Source organism: Copidosoma floridanum, unplaced genomic scaffold (assembly GCF_036245765.1).
Source record: "Copidosoma floridanum isolate Cflo_tuat_1 unplaced genomic scaffold, Cflo_Japanese_pri ptg000006l, whole genome shotgun sequence".
Lineage (NCBI taxonomy): Eukaryota > Metazoa > Arthropoda > Insecta > Hymenoptera > Encyrtidae > Copidosoma > Copidosoma floridanum.
In genome coordinates this window covers 20,489,267-20,509,722 of record NW_028321883.1, presented here as the reverse complement: position 1 = coordinate 20,509,722, position 20,456 = coordinate 20,489,267, and the positions used below count along the sequence as shown (strand labels likewise).

The window sequence follows — 20,456 nt, the reverse complement described above, 5'->3', positions numbered from 1 at the left end:
TTGGCCAAATTTTTTTTTTTTTTTTTTTTTCATCCACTCTGGAAGTGACGAACATTGTTTGCCCAACGAATATCTCGCCCCAAACTGAATCGTCCAAATACCATTCGTTAAATAAGCAAAGCGCCTTTTTTCCCAGTGAATACATATTAATACATCCCTTAAAATAACCAATTGGCTGCACAACGATTCCCTTGATCCACACAAAGGGTGCAAAGAACAGAAAGATAAACGCCCCCTTGGAGAATTTTTTCCTCCCACCCGTAGGTTACATACTGCTGTATAAAAATAAGCGAAAAACGCACCCACGCGCTTACAATACACCAGCAGAGGCAATGAGGGGGAGGTTACGGTAGGGTGGGCCGCACGCGGCGCAGCCGGCTTAAATCATCCGCCCTCATTACCATTCCAAATAGGCCGCGATTAACGAGAATTAATTATCCAGGGCGCAATATCGGGCCTCTGCTAGTCGCCCTGGCACCCCCTCCTCCACCTCTGCTACCGTATCTCGCTTGTGCTCTTTTTGCGGCGGCTCACATACATATACGTATACTCCCTCCGATTTATCTGCCTTTCCATTTTCCGCACTGCCGCGGGAAACGTTGAAACGCGCTTTTTTTTTTTTATTACTTTTCCACGCGACTCTGTGATACAAACGGTACATGTGATTTTTTTTTTTTTTTTTTTGTGTATTTTATGTACAAAAATGTCTTTTCTTCTAGTAAACACTGCATTTATGTGTTATATAGGTATATGGGACGCCAAGATGTAGGTCTGAAATTCCGGTCGAGCATCAAAGTTTAGGAGATGGAGGGTTGACGACGACGGCAACGACTAAAGTTCCTCGCGCGAGGGATTTTTTTTTTTTATACCATCATCTTCCATCCCTCTCTTTCTCTCTCTTCCACTTTCTCAACGTAACCGTAAAAGATTTTAAGGGGTTTAAGCACACCAAGTTTGAAGCCACGAGCTGCACGTACGAGTTTTGAATAAATTCATCCGTGATACATATATACATATATACGTGTAAGTTTTCACAACCCCTGTATGGCTGACGCAAACGCGTAACGATGAAACTTCATACGCTCGACAAGAGCGGATCTTTTTTAAAACCCCGGTATTACAAGTTATAACAACATTATCGGGGCTTTTTGCGCGCTTTCATCCCCTCTATGCACGGTATAAATGTATACCATATACTTTGGACGGTGTATATATAGCAGAGCACAAAGGCTGTGCATCGCGATAATTGATATTCGTTGCAGGCTTCCACGTACATGTATACAATGTGTACGGGCCGCCCACACCTTTTCGTCTCCACTCGCGAAATACCCCAGAGCGTCGACGTCGCTGGTTGGTGTATACACATCACGGGGGGGGGAGGGGGCGCAAAGGGGAACAACAACGCGCCCCCAGAGATCGGCCCGGAAATGAGTTCTGCGCTTCTCCTCCTCTCCATCCTCTTATCCACTTTCCTCCCTTTTCCGAAAAACCGCGAAATCCTCTCGCCCGATTCAACCCTCTCTTCCCCTCTGTGTGTTTGTGCGGTGACGTTCTACTTAACGACCTGCGCGTGTGTTTTTTTTTTTTTTTTTTTTTTTTTTTACCCCCTCAAAAAAGTCCCATGTAGCGTTTGTCGTCGTAGTTAGCAAGCGATTAGATTTACTCTTTCGAGTTTTCTTGGGGCCATTGTGTCGCATTGTGTCCCGGCTCGGGAGTTGCTACATTGGCCATTGTGTTTTTAATCGCACAGATCAGTTGAAAGTCGCGATGAAGCTATTTTTATCGATCAAAGAGCTGATGAGCAACATTGTTGAAAAATTCAGTAAAGATTTTGTAAAAAAATAAAAAAATAACGTGATGTTTCGTTTTGTGATTGCAGCTTGGACAGGGACCGGTTGCGGGAGCGCGAACGACAGGCCCGCGCAGCCATGTCGGTCCAAGCTCAGCAGGCCGCGGTCCTGGCGGCCCCGGACGCAAGGCTCGGCCACCACCATCATGGCCATCACAACCATGGCCGACAGATGGAGCCAGATCTCGCGACCGACTCGCTCTTCCGCGCCCCAGTCAAGGTAAGTACCACCTGTGTTTATACATACATACATACATATATATTCATGGGCTCTTGAAACTTTGTCGCAAACTTTGGCGAAACGATCGATTTTGCGACAGAGACGAGAGCTCGCCTTCGTACACTTACACACACGTATACATATACATACGCAAACTACGGAAATGCATGCCAGTGTGGGTGGAAGCAGAGGTCGACGACTTTACTATAAACGATTAGTCCGATTGTCGAGAAGTTGGTCGGACACGGATGGCCGTCTTTGATCCTTGCGATGCCACTGGGGTTAAGTGATAGTTTAACAAATGGCGTCGAGGATAGCTCTTGTCTTTTTTTCTTTTCATATAAACTCGTGATCAATCGATCTCACGGATGCAGTTGAGATTGAAAATCAAACATCGAGTGACTGAAGAGATAATCTCGCGGTTGTACGAAAAAAAAAAAAAAAAAAAAAAAAAAAAAAAACAGAGCCAAGAGCACAAATCACGCGTCCAATTGCATTCCGACAAACGAGCGCATAAAAAACACTCCCCCTATGCGGCGTGATTTCATTGCGAAAGTCGGAAATTCAAATCCACCAGCGTCGTTCCGGTGTTATATCTACATACATAATATATATACCATCGGTACGTAGCACAAAGAGAAGCGGAGAAAGAAAGAAAGGGCTATGGGGGGTGGGCATTGATGGAGCGACGTTCTCCAATAAATCCTCATAAAATCCATAAAGTTTAATAAGGAACTTTGGTGGAGTACAAATACCGGTAGAGTCGAGGGAAAAGTCACCCGCTTAATCTCGGGCTCTTCCGATAAATCCACGGTGCTTGCAGCTTTCCCCCCCGCCCCCCCCCTTACTCTGACTGACGGTGAAATCGAATATTGAGTGCATTTTGGCTTTTTCCCTTTATATATATATGTATATTATAAGCAGTGCACAGCCTTTCCCTCCCTCCCTTTTTCCTCTTTTGGGTGGACGCACGCCATTATAGTATAACGAAAGAGGAGGAGGGTGAGCTAGCCGCGCGTGTAATTTCATAAATCCGGCCGCCGCGTGGGAGAGCTTCGTTATTAGTCCGTTCGCGCGCTTATCGCCGATAAATTCGGCCGGCCACTGCTGTATACATGCGCGTATCCTGCATGGCTAATTTTCGCGGCAACCCCCTCCCCACTATATGTGCGTATATAACATACACGTTGCGGTGTTGCATATACGGCAGTTTCCAGTGGGGGTACGCCATGTGTCACGCTGACCATGTTGACGGGACCCCCTTTAGTATGGCGTATGGAATTTTTTATATCTCCTTCGCCCTTGTTTTGTATACGAGTTTGCAGTGTGTGCCGGTTAGTTGGAAATCATTTTTTTTTTTTTTTTTTTTTTTTTTTTTTTTTTTTTTTTTTTATAAATAGTGAGAGTAGGTGTACAAAAATTTTTCGGAAACCGATATGCAGCGCGTTGCATACTATCTCGTATAGGCTGGTCGCGAGCTTTTTCGGAGCCTATGAAATCCGTATAGGTCGTACATATGTTTCATCCCCTCGAAAGTTATCCTACGCGTCCCTGCATTTTTATTGTACGATTTTGCTGTTCCCGCGTCGCTTGAATAATGCGATGAGAAACAATAAAGAAAAAAAGCAAACAAATTAATGAGAAGCGTACGCCAACGCGCATAAACAACGAGTCCTCTGTATGTTTTTTTTTTTTTTCCTTTATTAGTGCACCACATCAGCCTCTCGCTTCCAACGCCAAGTATCCTCTTCCTCCCTTTGTCTACGACGAGTTCTTCTCTCGAGCAGCAATGCTATAGCTCAAAACAAGACTTTTTTTTCCTTTCCCCCTGCCCCTTTTTTTATCGTACAAACGCCACTAGCGATCCGGCAAAGACTCTTCAATTTGCGCTCCGATGACGACAATGCAACGAGGACGTATGTATCCATTTGTCGAGTTTCATCGAGAACATAAACATGTCCTTTGTTACTCGATCCCTCATTTTTTTTTCCCCTCGTTTCGAAGCATCGGCTTCCACATAGGTACGTTGTTGTCATTATACCCGTGTCCTTTGATTTTTTTATTTCAACTCTCTCTCTCTCTCTCTCTTTCTCGGTGCGAATTGTTCGATGGATCGAAAAATCGAGATATTTACATGTTGCGTCTCTTTCTTCCGCTCCGGTCAAGGTGAATTTAAGAAAAACTGCAAAAGACACGCGCAACTTTCGTATGATGCTTAAGATGACCGAGTGAATGGACGACGAAAGAAACGGGAAGGAACAGGAGCGGATGCCATGAACACTACCCTTTGACGTTTACCTCACGAATTAATTAAAACACAAACACGGCACTGAGCTATTATCCATAGTTGCGGTGGGGTGATGTTGGCATTATCCCTGTGCTAATTAAGCGCTTCTTGACGCGAAATTAGCGAATAACACGACCGCGCTTCTTCCTCGTCCTCGTTCGTACGTTATATTATCGTCGACCGCTTCCAATCCTCATTACGAAATAATATTACGTTTATATTTCATGCGCCGCTGATGTATGGTATCCTCGAGGAAGTTATGTCTTGATTGCGCTCCCTGTAATGTGCCCTTCCCCCCCGACAACATCATCATCATCATCGTGTAACAACTGAATCGCTCGGGTTGTATTTGCGGCTCTCGGGTGAGCAGCCCCGATTTTACGCTAATGAGTTCTTTTTGTTTTTGCTCGTACGAAGGAAAAAACAAGAAAAAAAAAAAAATCACTCGAATCGTTGTAAATCGAGTACCTCTCTATACATGTGGTTTTTCTTCTTCCGACATCGGATAAGCATGAGAATTTGAGACCGCAGCCTTGGCGAGTCGAACGAAGCTCTCGTCCTTATCAAAACAATCGAACAAAAACGGCAAACGAAACAAAAAAAAAATAACGCGTAACAACAACAACAACAACCAACAACGATACAGCAGATAATACATTAAAACACATCAGACTAACTACTAACACATCAGACTACATACTAACAGACGAAGCCCGTAACACAATTTGTAGGTCGTTTTGTTCGAGATTGCTGCACGTAATCGCACGCGCATGCACGCACACAAACGCACAACTAGGGTATACCTACATATACATAGTAAGTACAACGCGTGTTAACTGGTCTAGCTTGCCCGTGTACCTGTATATATGTATGATATATATATACGTTACGTAACGTCTGCAAGTCGCTACTATAACAATACGATCGTGTCGTACGGATGCTTTGTTGCGCGTTTATATAGGTATGTTGGTGTGTATGCATACATAAAAGTAACAACATAAATATAGACGGACTCGTCTGTACCGTGTAACGTAACACATAGGAAAATAGAAGAGAAGAGCAGAATGCTTGGCCGAGCGGGACAGCTCCGTGACGGACGTGCGATGCATCATAATTCGTAATGCGTATCGTGTACGGACGGAGGTATAGGTATAATGTAGGACTGTGCGAGAGAGCTTGCGTCAAAAACAACGGTCTTTTTCCTCTCTCGCGGGCAGCTTTTCCTCCTCCTCCTCTTCTATTTTTTTTTTTTTTTTTTTTGTTGCACCCTCTTTACCCGTAGAGTTAGTGTGGTTTTTATTCATCACGAGTGGATGTTGTACACGTGACGAATAAAGGGAATTAAGCTTAAGGGAAGAATACATGCATTCTGCTCGTCATTGAATTATAAGTATATTAACTCTTAGAATAATGCATTATCCACACGTGTAGCTGTTGCCATTTTTCGGATTAATATTTTACTACTTAAAAAGCTCATTTACTTTTTTTTTTTTTTTTTTAACATTTAAAGAGGTCGACACGATCAAAACCCCCATGCTCATACGTAAGTATTATGTATATATTTCAATTGTTAAGAAAGCAGCGTGAATTTTTCTTTTTCCCCTCTCCCCGACGCACACCGCGCACCGTCATACATTACGCGGCTGCCCTCCGTCCTTCCCCACGTGAATATTTTTTCAACCCCCAGCACTTTTCCTCCGCCGTGCATCTCACGCCCTCGCGGCGTCTCTCGTTCTTGTCCGTACCTCCGATCCGAACTTTCAAGTTTTCTTCCCTTCTATTTCTCCCCCGCCCCATACATAACATAACACGCACCCGCAAACACGAAATTAGTATATGCGCGCACCGTCAGTGATTCGCTCGATTTCATTTAGATCGCTTTTCCCCTCCTTCCATCCATCCATCCCCTTACGCGTCTCCGCCGATTAATTATTCATCGTCCGCGTCTCGAGTCTTGCGGTTTTGCCTCCTTCTCTCCCTTACCTACCCCCCCTGCGTTTACACATCGTACGCTTTTCCGTAACTCGATCCACACGCGTGTGGGCCCAAGTTTAAAAGTGTCTCTCCATCGAACGAATCGATCCATTTTTCTCTTTGAACGTCATTTCACCCCCCCCCTCGCAATGTAACGAGCACACTCGCGCTTGTTTTGTAAATGTTCCATCTCGTGCGGAGTCGAGTGAGTATATATACACATACATACCTCAACGCATACGCGCGGATGATAATCGAATCCCCCGTGGTCCCCCTGAATTAATCATCCCTCGTCCGTCAAAGTTTCGAGCAGAGCAGGGGCTGGGCGGGTGGAACAGTGAGCGGAAACCTGCAGCTCGTTCAACCACACGTGTATACGTATACATAATATGTAGGTGTACATCAGAAGTTGGTGGCGTATTTCCCATCATTACAGCGATCGTCCTCTCCCTCGCGTGCATCGTCGTTTTCGTGTATAAACACACGTACCTATACACTTAGGTACACACATCTAACGGGCGCGAAATCTTTAACGACCAATTAAACCCTGTACACCATCATCCAGCACACACACACACACACACACACTCCAAGGCTTTGAGAGCCAGCGTCGTCCTTTAACTTTATTTCCCCAAGAGTCCCTCTCTCTCGTCCTGCTCTCCAGCGCCAACCTTAAAGTTTACTCTCGGCGAGCCGAGTCGCCTCGGGAGTATACCCCTACCTATACGGTGAATCCGTGGAGGGGGGGGGGGGATCTGATGGAGATGCGCTCGATCTTGGGGTGCTCGGAGACTAGGAGAGATAACGCGCTGCACTCGCAAAGACAAAAGGAGAGAGAGGAGGAAGACTAATGAGAAACGGGCGGTTGTTGCGGAGAGAGAGAGAGAATAATGAAGACGAGCAGACGGAAGCGCGTAAAATTGAAAACGTAATAGCCAAGAGGAGGGGCCCCCCCCCAAGTGTCCTGTCTTTTCTCCTCACCCTCGGCTAACGGCTTGTTTATATAAATATACGTAGGTGGGGACATATCCGTACTTGGTACAATATTGAATCAAGTGGCCCGTGGTCGGCGAATCTCTTTGACCATATACCCAAGTGCTGATATACCTTCACTTACAAATCGATCGGTTTTTTTTTTTTTTTTTTTTTTTTTTTACTAGTTTGGTAGCTGAGAACCCACATAACGGATACACGTCACTTTGCCTCCTCCCACGTGAGTTCCCATCGCATCCTCTGCATTTCAAGTTGCGCCACTTCCTCCTCCAAGACCCTATATATATATGCTGCTCGTATACCCACACACGCTTATTCTACTATACATACTTAATGTATACAAGATCACCGTAAGTATACTTGTAAGGTATACCACCCAAAGACTCAGCTGCAGAGCTTGCAAACAGTTGCGCTGTCGCGCTTTTTCCCCCTCGCGTTGCACTGCATGTCTTCCTCGATTAGCGTATCAGTCTCCGGGGTGGGGGAGGGGGAGGGGGGATAAAACAAAAAAATTTCACCCTATAACTCGAGTCCAGAGTCAATAAGCTCGATGTATAATATATACGGAGGTAGCGAGTGAGCTTCAACTTCATTACCGAAAGTGTCAGCCGGCGCAATAATTTATGAAGCGCGCCCGTATCGGGGAACGGGACCGTGTATATATATATACACGTATATCACGACCTCGCGTACCGCGCGCGCACACAAGCGTCAATGGACAACGACCTTCCCTCTCCTCCACCTTCACCTCCTCTCTTTACTCCGCATATCTCTCTCTCTCCCTCTCGTATGTCTGCTTCGGAGCATCACTCACATCAGGTGCTTTCACTTGTGTGTTTACCTCGTGCACATATAGACACAGACGGACGTGCGGATATATATATATGTACGCATATTGCCAGAGAGAGAGCGGTATTCCGCAGTATACCTATCCGCAATTACGAGCGTCAAGGCACTGGCGTAATGGCGCATTTGCTCACACGCATGCTTGCACGGAGAGTCTCTCGGTCTCTCTCTCTCTCTCTTCGGCTTATAGCAGACTAGCAGAGCCGATGTCGTGTGTATAATACTGTATATTCATACTTATTATATATATATACATATGCAGGTGTACTATTAAACGGCGCATCAGCAGTGATAGTTGTGCAGGCGTGTGTGTTGTGTGCGTACGATGTGCTTGCACTCTCACACAAATACACCGTTATAAATAATACAATACACGCGTTTGCCTCAACTCTCTTTCGCGTGAAAGCTACAACTTTAATATACATATATATATATAGTAGTCTGTATCACACGGGCGCGTGACCTCCTTTTTCACATACGCACGCTGCGGTAGCAGCAATGTACCCAAACGCTCCCATATCTACCCGAGCAGAGCTTCTCCTTCTATGTCTTGCCCCCTTTTCTTCTTCTTCTTGGTTTGCTTATTGTATATACACATACATATACACGAGTGTTCCCTTCGACGCCGCGATAGTCGCGTCCGACCTTGCGAGAGATGAGCAACAGTAGCTGCCGCAAGTAACTCGACCGTGTGTAAGCTTTCGAGTTGGGTGTAATGACTTACGCGTTTATTGTAGGATAAGACTTTATGACAATGCGGTCTTAATTTTTTCTTTTTTTTTTTTTTTTTTTTTTTTTTATTTAAGCTAGCGATGATGGCGATGACGATCTGCAACCGTATTGTTGAATCTCTCGGAAGAGTCGCTTCCGCAGAGGCCGGAGGAACTACACCTTTCCTTTTTCTTCACCTCATGTACCTTTCGTACCACCATGAAACCTGAATCAGCGGCGAAATAATGAGAAAACACCTATCCATACGCTTGCACACGTCTGGTATTTGCGTTTATTATTGCAGGCACACCAGCCGGTACGATTGAAATAAAATAATAATAACACCTTGACCGGTCACATGGGTAACATCAATTAAATCATCAGTTTGCTCACCAACTCGCCCTTTTTTTTTCTTTTTTTTTTTTTTTTTGTTCTGTTGTTGCAACAAAAACAACAATAATAATGATTCAATGAACTTTCGTCCCAGTCGCGGATTATCACACACTCGAAACGGCATTTCCAAGCGAGGGAGCACCGCGCCTCTCCATAAATATCCTACTTTATCTCTATACATGTATATATGTGTGCGTGCAGTGCACATCTATCTGCAGTGCCCCGTGCCGTTTAGGGGACACACCCGCACACACGGCCGTACTTTGACTATACGACAATTGAGCCTCCCGCCCATGGTAATAGTCCCCCGCTAAACGAACCAACTTGCCGAATAACTGGCTCTCTCTTAATACGCATATAGCCGCTGGCTGGAGTGTAGCCGAACGACGGCCGCCCTACGCGTAGCCCATACAAAATCGAGGATAAAAGCCGTGCCGGGGAACGTATGTGTTACAAATGCACGCGACGTTTTGGTATTTCGCGTAATTTATTAAACCACGGGGCGCGAACGACCGGGTGATGGATCGACGGCTCTTTTGATACCCAGCAAGTTTTCAACACTCGTGGGATCATCCAGCACGTCATCGCGCACTCGGACGCGGACGTGGATTCTTAATTCAACGGGAAGGTCGCGCGAAGGTTTAAAAAAATACATCCGTGAAATGTCTATTATAAACACACACACACAAATGTATACACATACCCACGTCACACCTATAATAATATTACGAGCGTGGTGGACGCCGAGGAGCGTGTCTGGCATGTATTTGTGCGCGCGCGCGCTCTCTCGTCTAACCTCGTCGGGTGTACGTGCTTTTGGCAGGGCTTTGACGTTATCAGTCTGAGAAAATCAATACAACGTGTTAGCCTGCACGAAGCCGAGCCGTATAGGTATTACATGTACACGTATATATAGGCGGACCGTCTGCAAATATTTCCCTTGCATGATTGATTGTGGCTTTTTAGCCTAAATAGATGCAAGATACCGCTGCTCTCTTAGGGGGGGGGGGAAATTAACTTTTTTTTTTCTTCCTTCCTCTCGTGATTTCCGTCGATCGTTCTTATATACGCGTAATGGTGTGCCAGCAACAATGAGACACACAAAGAGACAGTTCGATGAGGCTTTGGAATATCTAATCGAGTGGATATATTGTACTTGTGTGCGGGCAAAAAATTCGAGGCGAAGGCTCGTGCAGTGTATATGCTATCAGGTTGCAACAACGCCAGCCTTTTAAAGTGAGAATTTCCGACACACACACACACACATATAGGATACGTGAAAACGAGTATACGAACGTTTTAGTCGACCTCGAGCGGGCCAGTCAAGGCTACTTTTCTTCATTGGAGAAAAAAAAAAAAAAAAAAAAACCGTGCACGTATACACACGCGGACACACTGTAATTCCCTATACCAAGTTTTGGCGAGGAATATTACTCATTGAACTTTTTCCTCGCGCTGGAGCGTTGAAAACAATCATTACCATTTTTTCATTTTGATTCTTTTTTCGACTTCTTTGTTCCAAACTCTGGTTGAACAACCAAACATCCTCGGAGAAACAAAAAAAAAAAAAAAAAAAAGTAAGGCGATTGATTTAAAAGCCCCTCATCGAATTGGGCGCTTATCGACGCAGTTGCGGCTCTTCCATCGCGTATCGATTGATTGTTGAGCTGTTCGGCGCGCATACACTTTGCTATCCCGTTCCCAGTCAATTCGTAATCCAAAAAACCAGTAACACTGAGTAACACGGAGCTAAATACGCGAACTGCACCCAACAGCTAAGCGCGGGATGCCTGACTAGTGCCGCGTTTTCATCCTCGCCGGAATCGATGTTATCCCTCAAAAGTAATGCACACACGTACACGTATATATAAAAGGTATACACGTTCGCTACTCGTTGGGGTACGGGATGCAAAATTGAGGAATCTGGGTGCTATTACGGCGAAGATTGAAAAGAGGAGGAGGAAAAAATATGGATGAGACGAAAAAAAAAGCTGCCACTGCAAAGGGAGCACAGATGAGCGGGGAGGATCGGAGGAAATAAATATGAGGAGGAGGGAATTGCACGCCCGCGAATATGTACATAGAGGAAAGGACCCGAAGAGGATGAAAAAAAAGGGACAATGCGAAAATTAGAGAAGCCGGCAATTGCACGCTGGTAGGAGGGTGGAATCAATACCAAACCTCGGATACACGTGCATGGGTTCGCGTGGACGAGCGGGAAACTGAGACCAATGGAAGAGAAAAAGGTGCTAGGATATTTCTCACGGTACTTGCGTTCAGAACTACGGGTGAATGAGACTCGCCTTTTTTTCTTGAAACCAAGGACACCACGGGACCCAAGGAGTTACGGTATATTTATCAGATGAAATTGGTAATCATCTGGCCTAATTATAGCTGGTGAATGTACTACGGTGAGCCATCGGCAATGTGGGCTGGAGAGAAAGAGACCAGGGGAAGGTCGAACGGATCCAAGCGCTCGTCACGCGTATAAGTTCGTTTGTCAATGTCGAGCAGCGACCGCTGGGGTAATTCACTTTGCGTCAACCGATTGAATTTCAGGACGAAAACGCAATCTTCCAAATATTGACGTGTACATGAACACCGCAGCTGTGGAAGAGGGAGTCCGTGCAAAAGAATATTGTGCCCTTTGTGCATGATAAAAAAGCCTTTCTGTATCGAGGCGTCGAGGGAGGGAAGGGATGTAAAAAACAAAGGGTTGCGTACCCAACGATGAAGGGTATACGAGGGGGTGAGAGTTAAAAGGGCATTCGGCATCGTCGCGCAAAACAATGATATCCTTCTCTCTTCGGAGAGACACATCAGTGTCCCCTTTGCTTTTACGCTAAACGAGACCAGGAGGTTGCGACTTTTATCGTGCGCATTTCGCCGTAGACAACCCTTCGATGCGCCCGTAACAAAGAGTCCACTCTTGAGATCGTATAAGGTGTGGTTTCTTTGTTTTCATTTTTTTTTTTTTCCCTCCCCTCGGCGTATTACTTATAACTACGCGCTCGGACGAGGAGTTACGGTCTTGAGAAAGAGAGAGAGAGAGAGGAAAAGATGATGCCGCGATGGGCAGAGTCCGTGCGTTTCTTGCGGAGTCGAAAGGAGCGATAAAGCAGATACTTTACGGCACTCGAGTGATGGGTGGTCCCGGCGCGTGAATTATCATCGCTGGATTTAATAAGAATTCCCGCTCGCACATACATCGCGTCACTATACGTACTTGCCGGGCGACCCCCACTTCCTCTCTCATCGGCGCACTGGCAGTTTCATTTTTTTCGCGTCGATTTACAAGCACCAGCTAGTCGATTAGACTTCTCGGGTGCTTTATACGCGCGCAGCGAAAGAGATAACACATGTTTATTGAAAAAAAGCTGTCGTACGTGCGATTGAACATCTGTGCAAAGCATCGGTGTTTGCTGTTTCTCGAGAGAACCGCTCATCGGGAAGTAATTTTTCAACGTCGCGTTGAAACAATCGTAATCGCGAAAGCGACGTTTTCAAGGTCATCAATAATAATAAAAATCGATACACGCTCTTACACAGATATGGCCGATAACAAACATACTTTTTAAGTACCAATTAGTTGCGCGAATGCATGCAGGGTGAGATTTAATTGCGGGGGAGGTGGTCGGCAAAATGAAAAAAAAGAGCTTCGCAAAAATTCGTAAGAACAAAAGTGACTTCAGCCGCACTCGCTCCTGAAAGAGACGTCTTTTAACGGTGGGAGTGTAAGAAAAAAATCAAATAAAAAGGAAGGGGAGCGATTTTAACTGGATTCCAACCGGTTTTATGTTTTTTTCCTTTCCTCGAGCGAAAAAGAAGAAATAATTCATGATATACGTATGCTCGCACTACAAACACGAATCTCATAATTTTGTGCGGTAACATATGCCTTTATCGCACGTATCGTCGCATGCACACACGCCAGTCACTCAAATTATCTGTTACGTTACAAAACTCGATTGTTATCCCCGATGATTTGCCGCTACTATACGAAACGTATCTCTCTCGTGATTATGTTACTCGACGATTGCATGGTCTGTTTGTTGTAGTTTTGCACTTTTTGCGATTTGCTACTAGTCAAAAGTCTCTTTTGATGCGTGAACATTCATTTGCAAAAATGCAATCGTGTACAAACGATGTGTAAAACAACGATTATCTGGGTGTAATCCTGTCGTGGATAACTGAACGCTGTAATTCTCGCTATTGTTTTTTCACCGCGTCGAGATTACGATTTTCGGGCAATTACGTTGCATCAAATTCGATACATTATTCACCAACCGATGGTTATCGCGAACAAAAATATTGAAAAACGAAAAAGATACGCTCAATGCGGCGTTATTTATACATATACACCACTGATGACAGCTACAGATTACTCGGAAATACCACTGAACCACAACTCGTAAAATTTATATTACCATTGTAATTTAAATTCATAAATCCAACGCGTGTTTTGCAACCTTGTAATTCAACGGCTACTTGCCAAGACCTTACGATGATTATAATTATACGAGGTACCTACACGTTTGATGTCTAATAAATTATTTCGATGATTTACGCGTACATTGAATGTATGCAGAAGACCGTCCCATAACCGGTCTTTGAAAGTGATTTGTGCAAATAAGTGGCCAGCCCGATGCCCGAGCTTCCGTCCTCGATGAGTGAAAATGTAAATCCTACTTAACAAAATTAACGTTTCCTTGCTGTAATTTTTTCCCCCACCCTCTCTCTCTCCCCTTACCTTCACTCGATCTCAGTGGCACACTTTAACTCTTTTTTTCCTATACCTCCTATACTGTGGCTTCTTCATTTTCCCAAACATTATTTAGTTTAATTATGTTGGAAGCAAATTCAAATTGTTTGCACGAAAGCGCGTGAAGTATCGAAAACTCGCTTACCCATTCGATCGCCTTCATTCCTGATACACCCCATTACGGATTACTTTCGTCCTTCCGATTCAGCTTGAGAAATCCACTTCGTCCTACCACGATTTTCCATTCGGAGCTCACGCAGTGGAGTAAGCGCGTGTGGAGGGAGGAAATATCCCCCGCGAGAGAGCACAAATGAAATTACCGTTCACTTTTAATAAAAGGAGAGAAGGGGAGAAAGTAAGTGGGAAGAAAATGAGAGAAAAGCAGGGAGAAAAAAAAAAGAAAAAGTGCACGAGAGCGTGTAAGGAGGCAAAACGAAATTCGATTATTTTCGCGATTTAAGCCATTCGTCGCGCCTGGGCTCGTGACTGGAATCCTCGCCGATGGCAAAAGCTTTCCCCCATCCTGTGTTTTTTCCCTTATTGTTTTTTTTTTTTTTTTTCTTTTTTCCCAAGATCAGTGGATAGTGGAAAAAGTAAAAAGGAGGAGGAGAAAGGGCGCGCCGCGAAAAATAATCGCAGATGAGTGCAATCTCGCCCCGGCGTCGCTTCCTCCTCCTCGTCGGAGTCTTTTTCCCTCCGTTTCTTCTTTTTTTTTCCATCGTCCTTTGTGCCGAGAGGAGAGACAGAGTCATCCCCTCCCGTGCAGGGGGTATTTCCTCCTTTTTATTTTCTAAGCGCAATTGTGCTCGCCCACTCTTCCTCGCGTCTTTTAATTACGGCGTTTTTTGCCCCACTTCCTCCGTTAGGTAAAAATATGTATCGTACGTACATATACGTGCTGTCCATGTGTGCGATAATTAACGAGACTTTTTTTTTTTTTTTTTGACTGATACAAATATAGGTTCTCCAGGAGGGGCACATGTTTTAAAAATTTTCTTCGCCATACCAATCGTAGAAAAAAAAAAGTTGATGCAAGATAACAAAAGACATTTTCCACGTCGATTAATGGGCTACAGCGATAAAGTAATAATAAACGAGGTTCATTGCGTTAAAAAAGTCAGGACGTCGTGCATTAATATTTCCAATACGAGCGATAACAACAACAACAGCAATCTCGTGTCCCGAGTGCGAGAGCAAAGCAAAAAAAAAAAAAAAAAAAAAAAATCCGTGACCCCAAAACGTGAAAGATAAAAAAAAAAGAAAAAACTGAAAAACACAGGAGAGCACACAGAAAAAAAAAGGATACGAAGGGAAAGAAAATTACGATACTTTGCTTATTAGACTACTTTGCTCTCCTCCCTGCTGTTGTATTAATTGCAGCGCTCTGGTGGAAGTTGCCCCGGCACATTGTACAAAAGTTCGGGCCAAGCTTTTCTCAGCTGTCCCCTCCTTCCCCTTCTCTTTACTAGAGCGCGCACTTTTACAGTTTTTCCTCTCTCCGCTACTTTTATCCTCTTCCTTTTCCCCCGCAGCATCTACTTTTACTCTGCTCCACCCCCTCTGCTCACGTCGGCGCTCGCTCGTTTGCATAATATTTTTCTTCTCTCTTATTTCGTTCGCTCCTCTGACTTTGTCCCTCTTCTTCGCCCCCCCCCCCCCATCTCTTGCCGAATACTGTACGAGTCTTGGGTGACGGGAAAATAAGCCCGTGGGCTCTAAAGTCTCGCTTCTTCGGTCTGTCGTTAGGAATTTTCATTGAGCGCAATAACTGTTACATATTACAAATAAAAAAAAATAAAAAAATAAAAATTGCGATCAAATAAAAAAATAAAGTGCTCCAAGAACTAGACTAATACCAGCCGATACTTACCTCTTGTACCAAACTATATGGAGATTGTATCAAAGCTTTCGTGAATTGATTCGTTGATATTTCCAATACTCTATAACATAGATATATATTGCTGTACCTGTGTGCAATGAAAGTACACCGATCTCCCATCACACACACACACACACACACACACATACACACACAAACGACATGACACAAATGTAAAGACGAATCGATGTAGAGATGTAATCATGAATTTTCCGATTTTCCAACAGGTGAACCCAGACGCGCACGACCGCACTACCCAGCAGATCCAATCGAAGCTGGGCAACTACTCGATGGTCAAGCATCTGCTCGAGGAGCCCCGCCGGCTGTACGGGATCGACCAGCAAGGAATCCCGCCCTCGCCAGTCCCGGCTTCCTCGGGCAGCATCAACCCCGCGTCGAGTCTCAGGCTGAACTCCTCGATGAACCGCAACTCGCCAGTCCCGGCTTCCTCGGGCAGCATCAACCCCGCGTCGAGTCTCAGGCTGAACTCCTCGATGAACCGCAACTCGCCGTCCTCGCAAGAGTTCAAGAAACCCAGTGGTCCCCGCTCCTCGACCGGGGCCCCACCCTTGCCCTCGTCTTCCGTTACGTCATCCTCTTCGACGTCGTCGACGACCCTGTCGTCCCAACAGCACCGAGGCGGCTTCGCCAAGCCTCCGAACGGCAAGCCTCCCAACGGTGGCCGGGTCGGCCATCCCGGTCAGCCCGCCAAGCACGGCGAGCACCGCGGCCACGGCGTCATGCCCCCCAAGGGCCCACCGCCGCCCCCATCCTCGTCGGCGCTGCCTCCTTCGACCTCTTTGGGCCCGCAAGGAATGCCAGTGATCGCCGGCGCGGTCCAGCAGCAGCCCGGAATCCCAGGGCACGGCTCGCAGGGCAGACTGCAGCACACCGCCAGCGTTATGCTGTCCAAGCTGCCCATCGATACGGTGAGTGGATGTATAGGTTGAAACGTGACGCAATATCATTTATCATCGAGCCCTCTGACACCGCACGAGTAAAATCTTTTTTTTTTTTTTTTTTTTTTTTTTTTTTTTTTTTCCCTTGCCTTGTTCTTCTATTTTCGTCATTAATTAAAACCGAACCATTGTACCGGACGCTTCGCCGTGGCGTATATACTTGAATTTACAGCTCGGCTCGGTTGTGCATACGTATATATATATATAATTGTACGGTTGACGCCACTGACAGTACCGTAGAGGAGCGAGGATGCAAATGAGCATCTCTTTCTCCCTCGCGTTCATTGATCGCTCAACCGTATAATATATGTATATAGCAGATTTGATAATCGTTTGCGCCCCTATACAGTTTGGCTGTCAAAGTAACTCTTACGCGTTAATCAAGAATGATGCATGTCTAACTTGATGATGATTAATAAATATTTTTTTCTTTTCTAACGGTGTTTGCAGGGATCGAGCTCGAGGCACATGAGCAGTAGTAGCACGCCAGAGGTGGAGACGATTTTCAAGGTGAGTGTCGCTCCGTATATTAATCCTCGTTTTTCGCTCCTCGACCCGCGACGTGAGCATCCCTCCCGAAAAACACCCGCGAACCCGTAGCTGCTCGCGAAATTTCTCATCGTCGAGCAGCAGCTGTAGCTAGTAACGGTGTATACATATACAAATAGGGACAAGGGAGGAAGAGAAACAAAAGAAAGTGTACGTATATATACACAGGTGGTCAACTGGATTGCCTCGCGAAATCCAAGTATCTTCTCCTCTAGGTGTCGTACAGACGCATCGGTAATTCGCAACAACGATCCCGAGTCTCGCGAGAGGAGGTTAGCGGGCGTAGACCAGCTCGTAATTAGCAGTCGCGCAAGGGTACACACACACATACACATATAGCATCGGAGAGACGATGCCTGTGTATATATAAGACGTATATACGCGTACATAGAGACCACGGGGGCCTGGCTATTTTCCCACGGGCAGCGGCCGTGAGAATGATTCACGGTTCTGCGGAGAGTAGCCGGTGCGCGCGAGCTGCTGGTGGTGGTGGTAGGTAGGCAACAGTATATAGTAGTGAGAGTCCGAGAGTGCGGTGCACTCCGCCTCGTTGACGTGTATGTATATATATATGTGCACAGTAGTGCTCGCGGATGTGTGCGGTGCGCGAGGGAGAGAAAGGAACGAGGAAGAATCGGAAGGAGAGTCTCTTCTTCTCCTTGGGTCCGTTGGTGCTGCAGGCGAGAGAAAAAGGGCGATTCGGTATACACACACGGTGGTGTGGCGGCATCTCGCGAGGGAGGGAGATGGGCGCGCGCGTGCGAGGGAATAGTTCGGATGCCGGCGCAAAGAGTCAGAGAGATTTCGTGTGCCCATGGGATGCACCCTCCGTTTGCTGTTTGAGCCACACCACGGCAGCGGTGGCCTTATCTCACTTTTTCTCGTCCTCGCGATTCTCTGCTATTATTTATTGTGGTTCTTTTTTTTTTTTTTTTTTTTTTTCTCTCGTCACGGCTCGTCCGTATTTTTTAACCGAGATCCCTTTTTCATCGAGCTCACGTACCCAATGAATTGCAACGATTGCGCATACAGCTGGCAGGATAAGGAAAAGCTTTGCATCGCATGTAAATTAAAAACTAATGGCTGATGTATATCTGCGCGCGAACGGGCGATCCGTCACCATATAATATGACACCTATGATATACGCGAAAGAAGGAACGAGTGCACCCCAGCCTCCGGTGGCACCCTGCGATTCGTAAAAATTTAATCGGCGCCTCGACTGGACGATATGATACGAAAGACAAGTAGATGAACCAACCGAGCTTTTACAGCGAATGGGAAACAAAAAGAAGAAAAAAAACTGTAGCTGCACTCTTGCGCGTAACAAAGAAACTCAAAGGGGATGAGAAAAATGCCACCGAGCCGGCGGAAAGAAGCAGCTCAAAGCGGCGCGTCAAAGTGCGCCGTATGAAAAGGTGAAAAAAAAGGGCTGAAAAAAAAAAAAAAAAAAAATATCAGAAACGAAAGAGGAATCAGCGCCCCATAGTCGTAAATCCGAAAGGAAGGTTCTCCCCCTCGAACCGATGGTATCCCTGTTGTAGTAAAATGTACAATATACACTTGCCCTTAAGAGCCGGTCGTAATAAAGCGCATATTACACGCACAGCCGATATTGCACTCTATGATCTTTCGGTGGTGTAATGGCTTCTATATAGATATGGTCGGGTGTCGGTCAGTTTGAGTTATCCCCCGTCCACTTGACTCGATTGAGCAAATCGTTTTGTTTGTATTCTCGATGTAATAGATTGTAAACACGCGCTGCTGTACCTTGGTATAGTAGTTGGACGCGCATCACGTGAAAACCGCACCCAATAACCCAATGATGATCCTCCAAATGCGATCACGAAAACACCGATGATTGACGTTCAACGGGAAAGCGTTCCGGGACCGTAAAACTTGACCGACACCCACTTTGCTCTTCCCACCCACGTATTTTTCAACATATAGATAGAGAAAGGTACACGTACGGGGCGAACACCCCACGAGGGGCTCGTAGCCTTCTAGTGTCAAAACACACCCCTCGAGTGTGTATTACGGAGAAGCAGCATCAGCAGCCCCCCCCCCCCCCCGGATACATACAGATACGTCACACGTACATGCACCGTTGTCGTAGTATCGATCGGAAAACGATTCGTCGGCGAGTCATCGGTGGAAAGAAAAAAAAAAAAAAAAAAAAAAAAAGACGAGAGCAGAGCGTAGAACACTTGGCGGCCCATTGTATTGTACTGCGTCGTGCGTGTGCAGTTGGATCACCGGCTTTTGACGTGCACTATTAATTCTGCACGGTGATTACCGCAGCCCCTCGCTATTCCGATTCATCTCTCGCGCATCTTTGTATTTTTCTTCTCTGTCCCCCCTTTATTCATCTTCGGCAGTGGTTCGTTGTTGAGTACAATATATGGATCGCGACGAAAAGAGGATTGGCCCGCGTTGGCGGTGTCTTGCGGGTGAGAGCTCGAAATTTCGTGAGCTTTCCTCTGTACTCTCTTGGGAAATATATACGCGAGGGTGCAACTCCGTTCGTATACATATATACACTTGATTTTCTTTGGATCTATTCAGCTACAGCTCCCCGGGATGTGAGTTTCAATTAGACTCGATTTTTATAATACTCGCCTCAGTTTCCACTGTTACGTACCTATTTTCTTATGGTAATATTAAACGCGATGTACTTTGTGTGGCGATGGTAAAAAAACAATATTATCAGGCATACGTCGACTCAATAAGTATATATAAAAGCAACATTCGCCCATATTCGTTGTACTTACATACTGCAGTAAAATCTCTCAACCACCTGACCATCCGATCGACGAGTGATGGTTCACTTGTGTTGCTTCTGAGCACACACACACACACACTATACAAAAAATTATCGGCACACAATAGAAAATACACCCCCTCCACCACAGGGATAGAAGCCAATGTAATAAGCCACCTCCCCGACCCCTACCCTCAACCAGCCGAAGAGCAAGCGAGAGACAAGAACTGCCAAAAGAGGGAGAGAGAGAGAGAGAGAATGTATCGGTAACACAG

General features: G+C 45.7%; 1 protein-coding gene across 4 annotated transcripts in view; it reads left to right on the top strand.

Moving 5' to 3' along the window:
• lilli (AF4/FMR2 family member lilliputian) overlaps positions 1-20,456 on the top strand; it is a 195,098-nt gene that overhangs the window by 114,479 nt on the left and 60,163 nt on the right. For all 4 annotated transcript variants that reach the window (XM_014353081.3, XM_014353082.3, XM_014353080.3 and 1 more), the window contains 3 exons: positions 1,880-2,069; positions 16,142-16,843; positions 17,324-17,383. In XM_014353081.3, the coding sequence (XP_014208567.2) occupies positions 1,880-2,069; positions 16,142-16,843; positions 17,324-17,383 (952 nt within the window). The remainder of the gene's footprint in view (positions 1-1,879; positions 2,070-16,141; positions 16,844-17,323; positions 17,384-20,456) is intronic.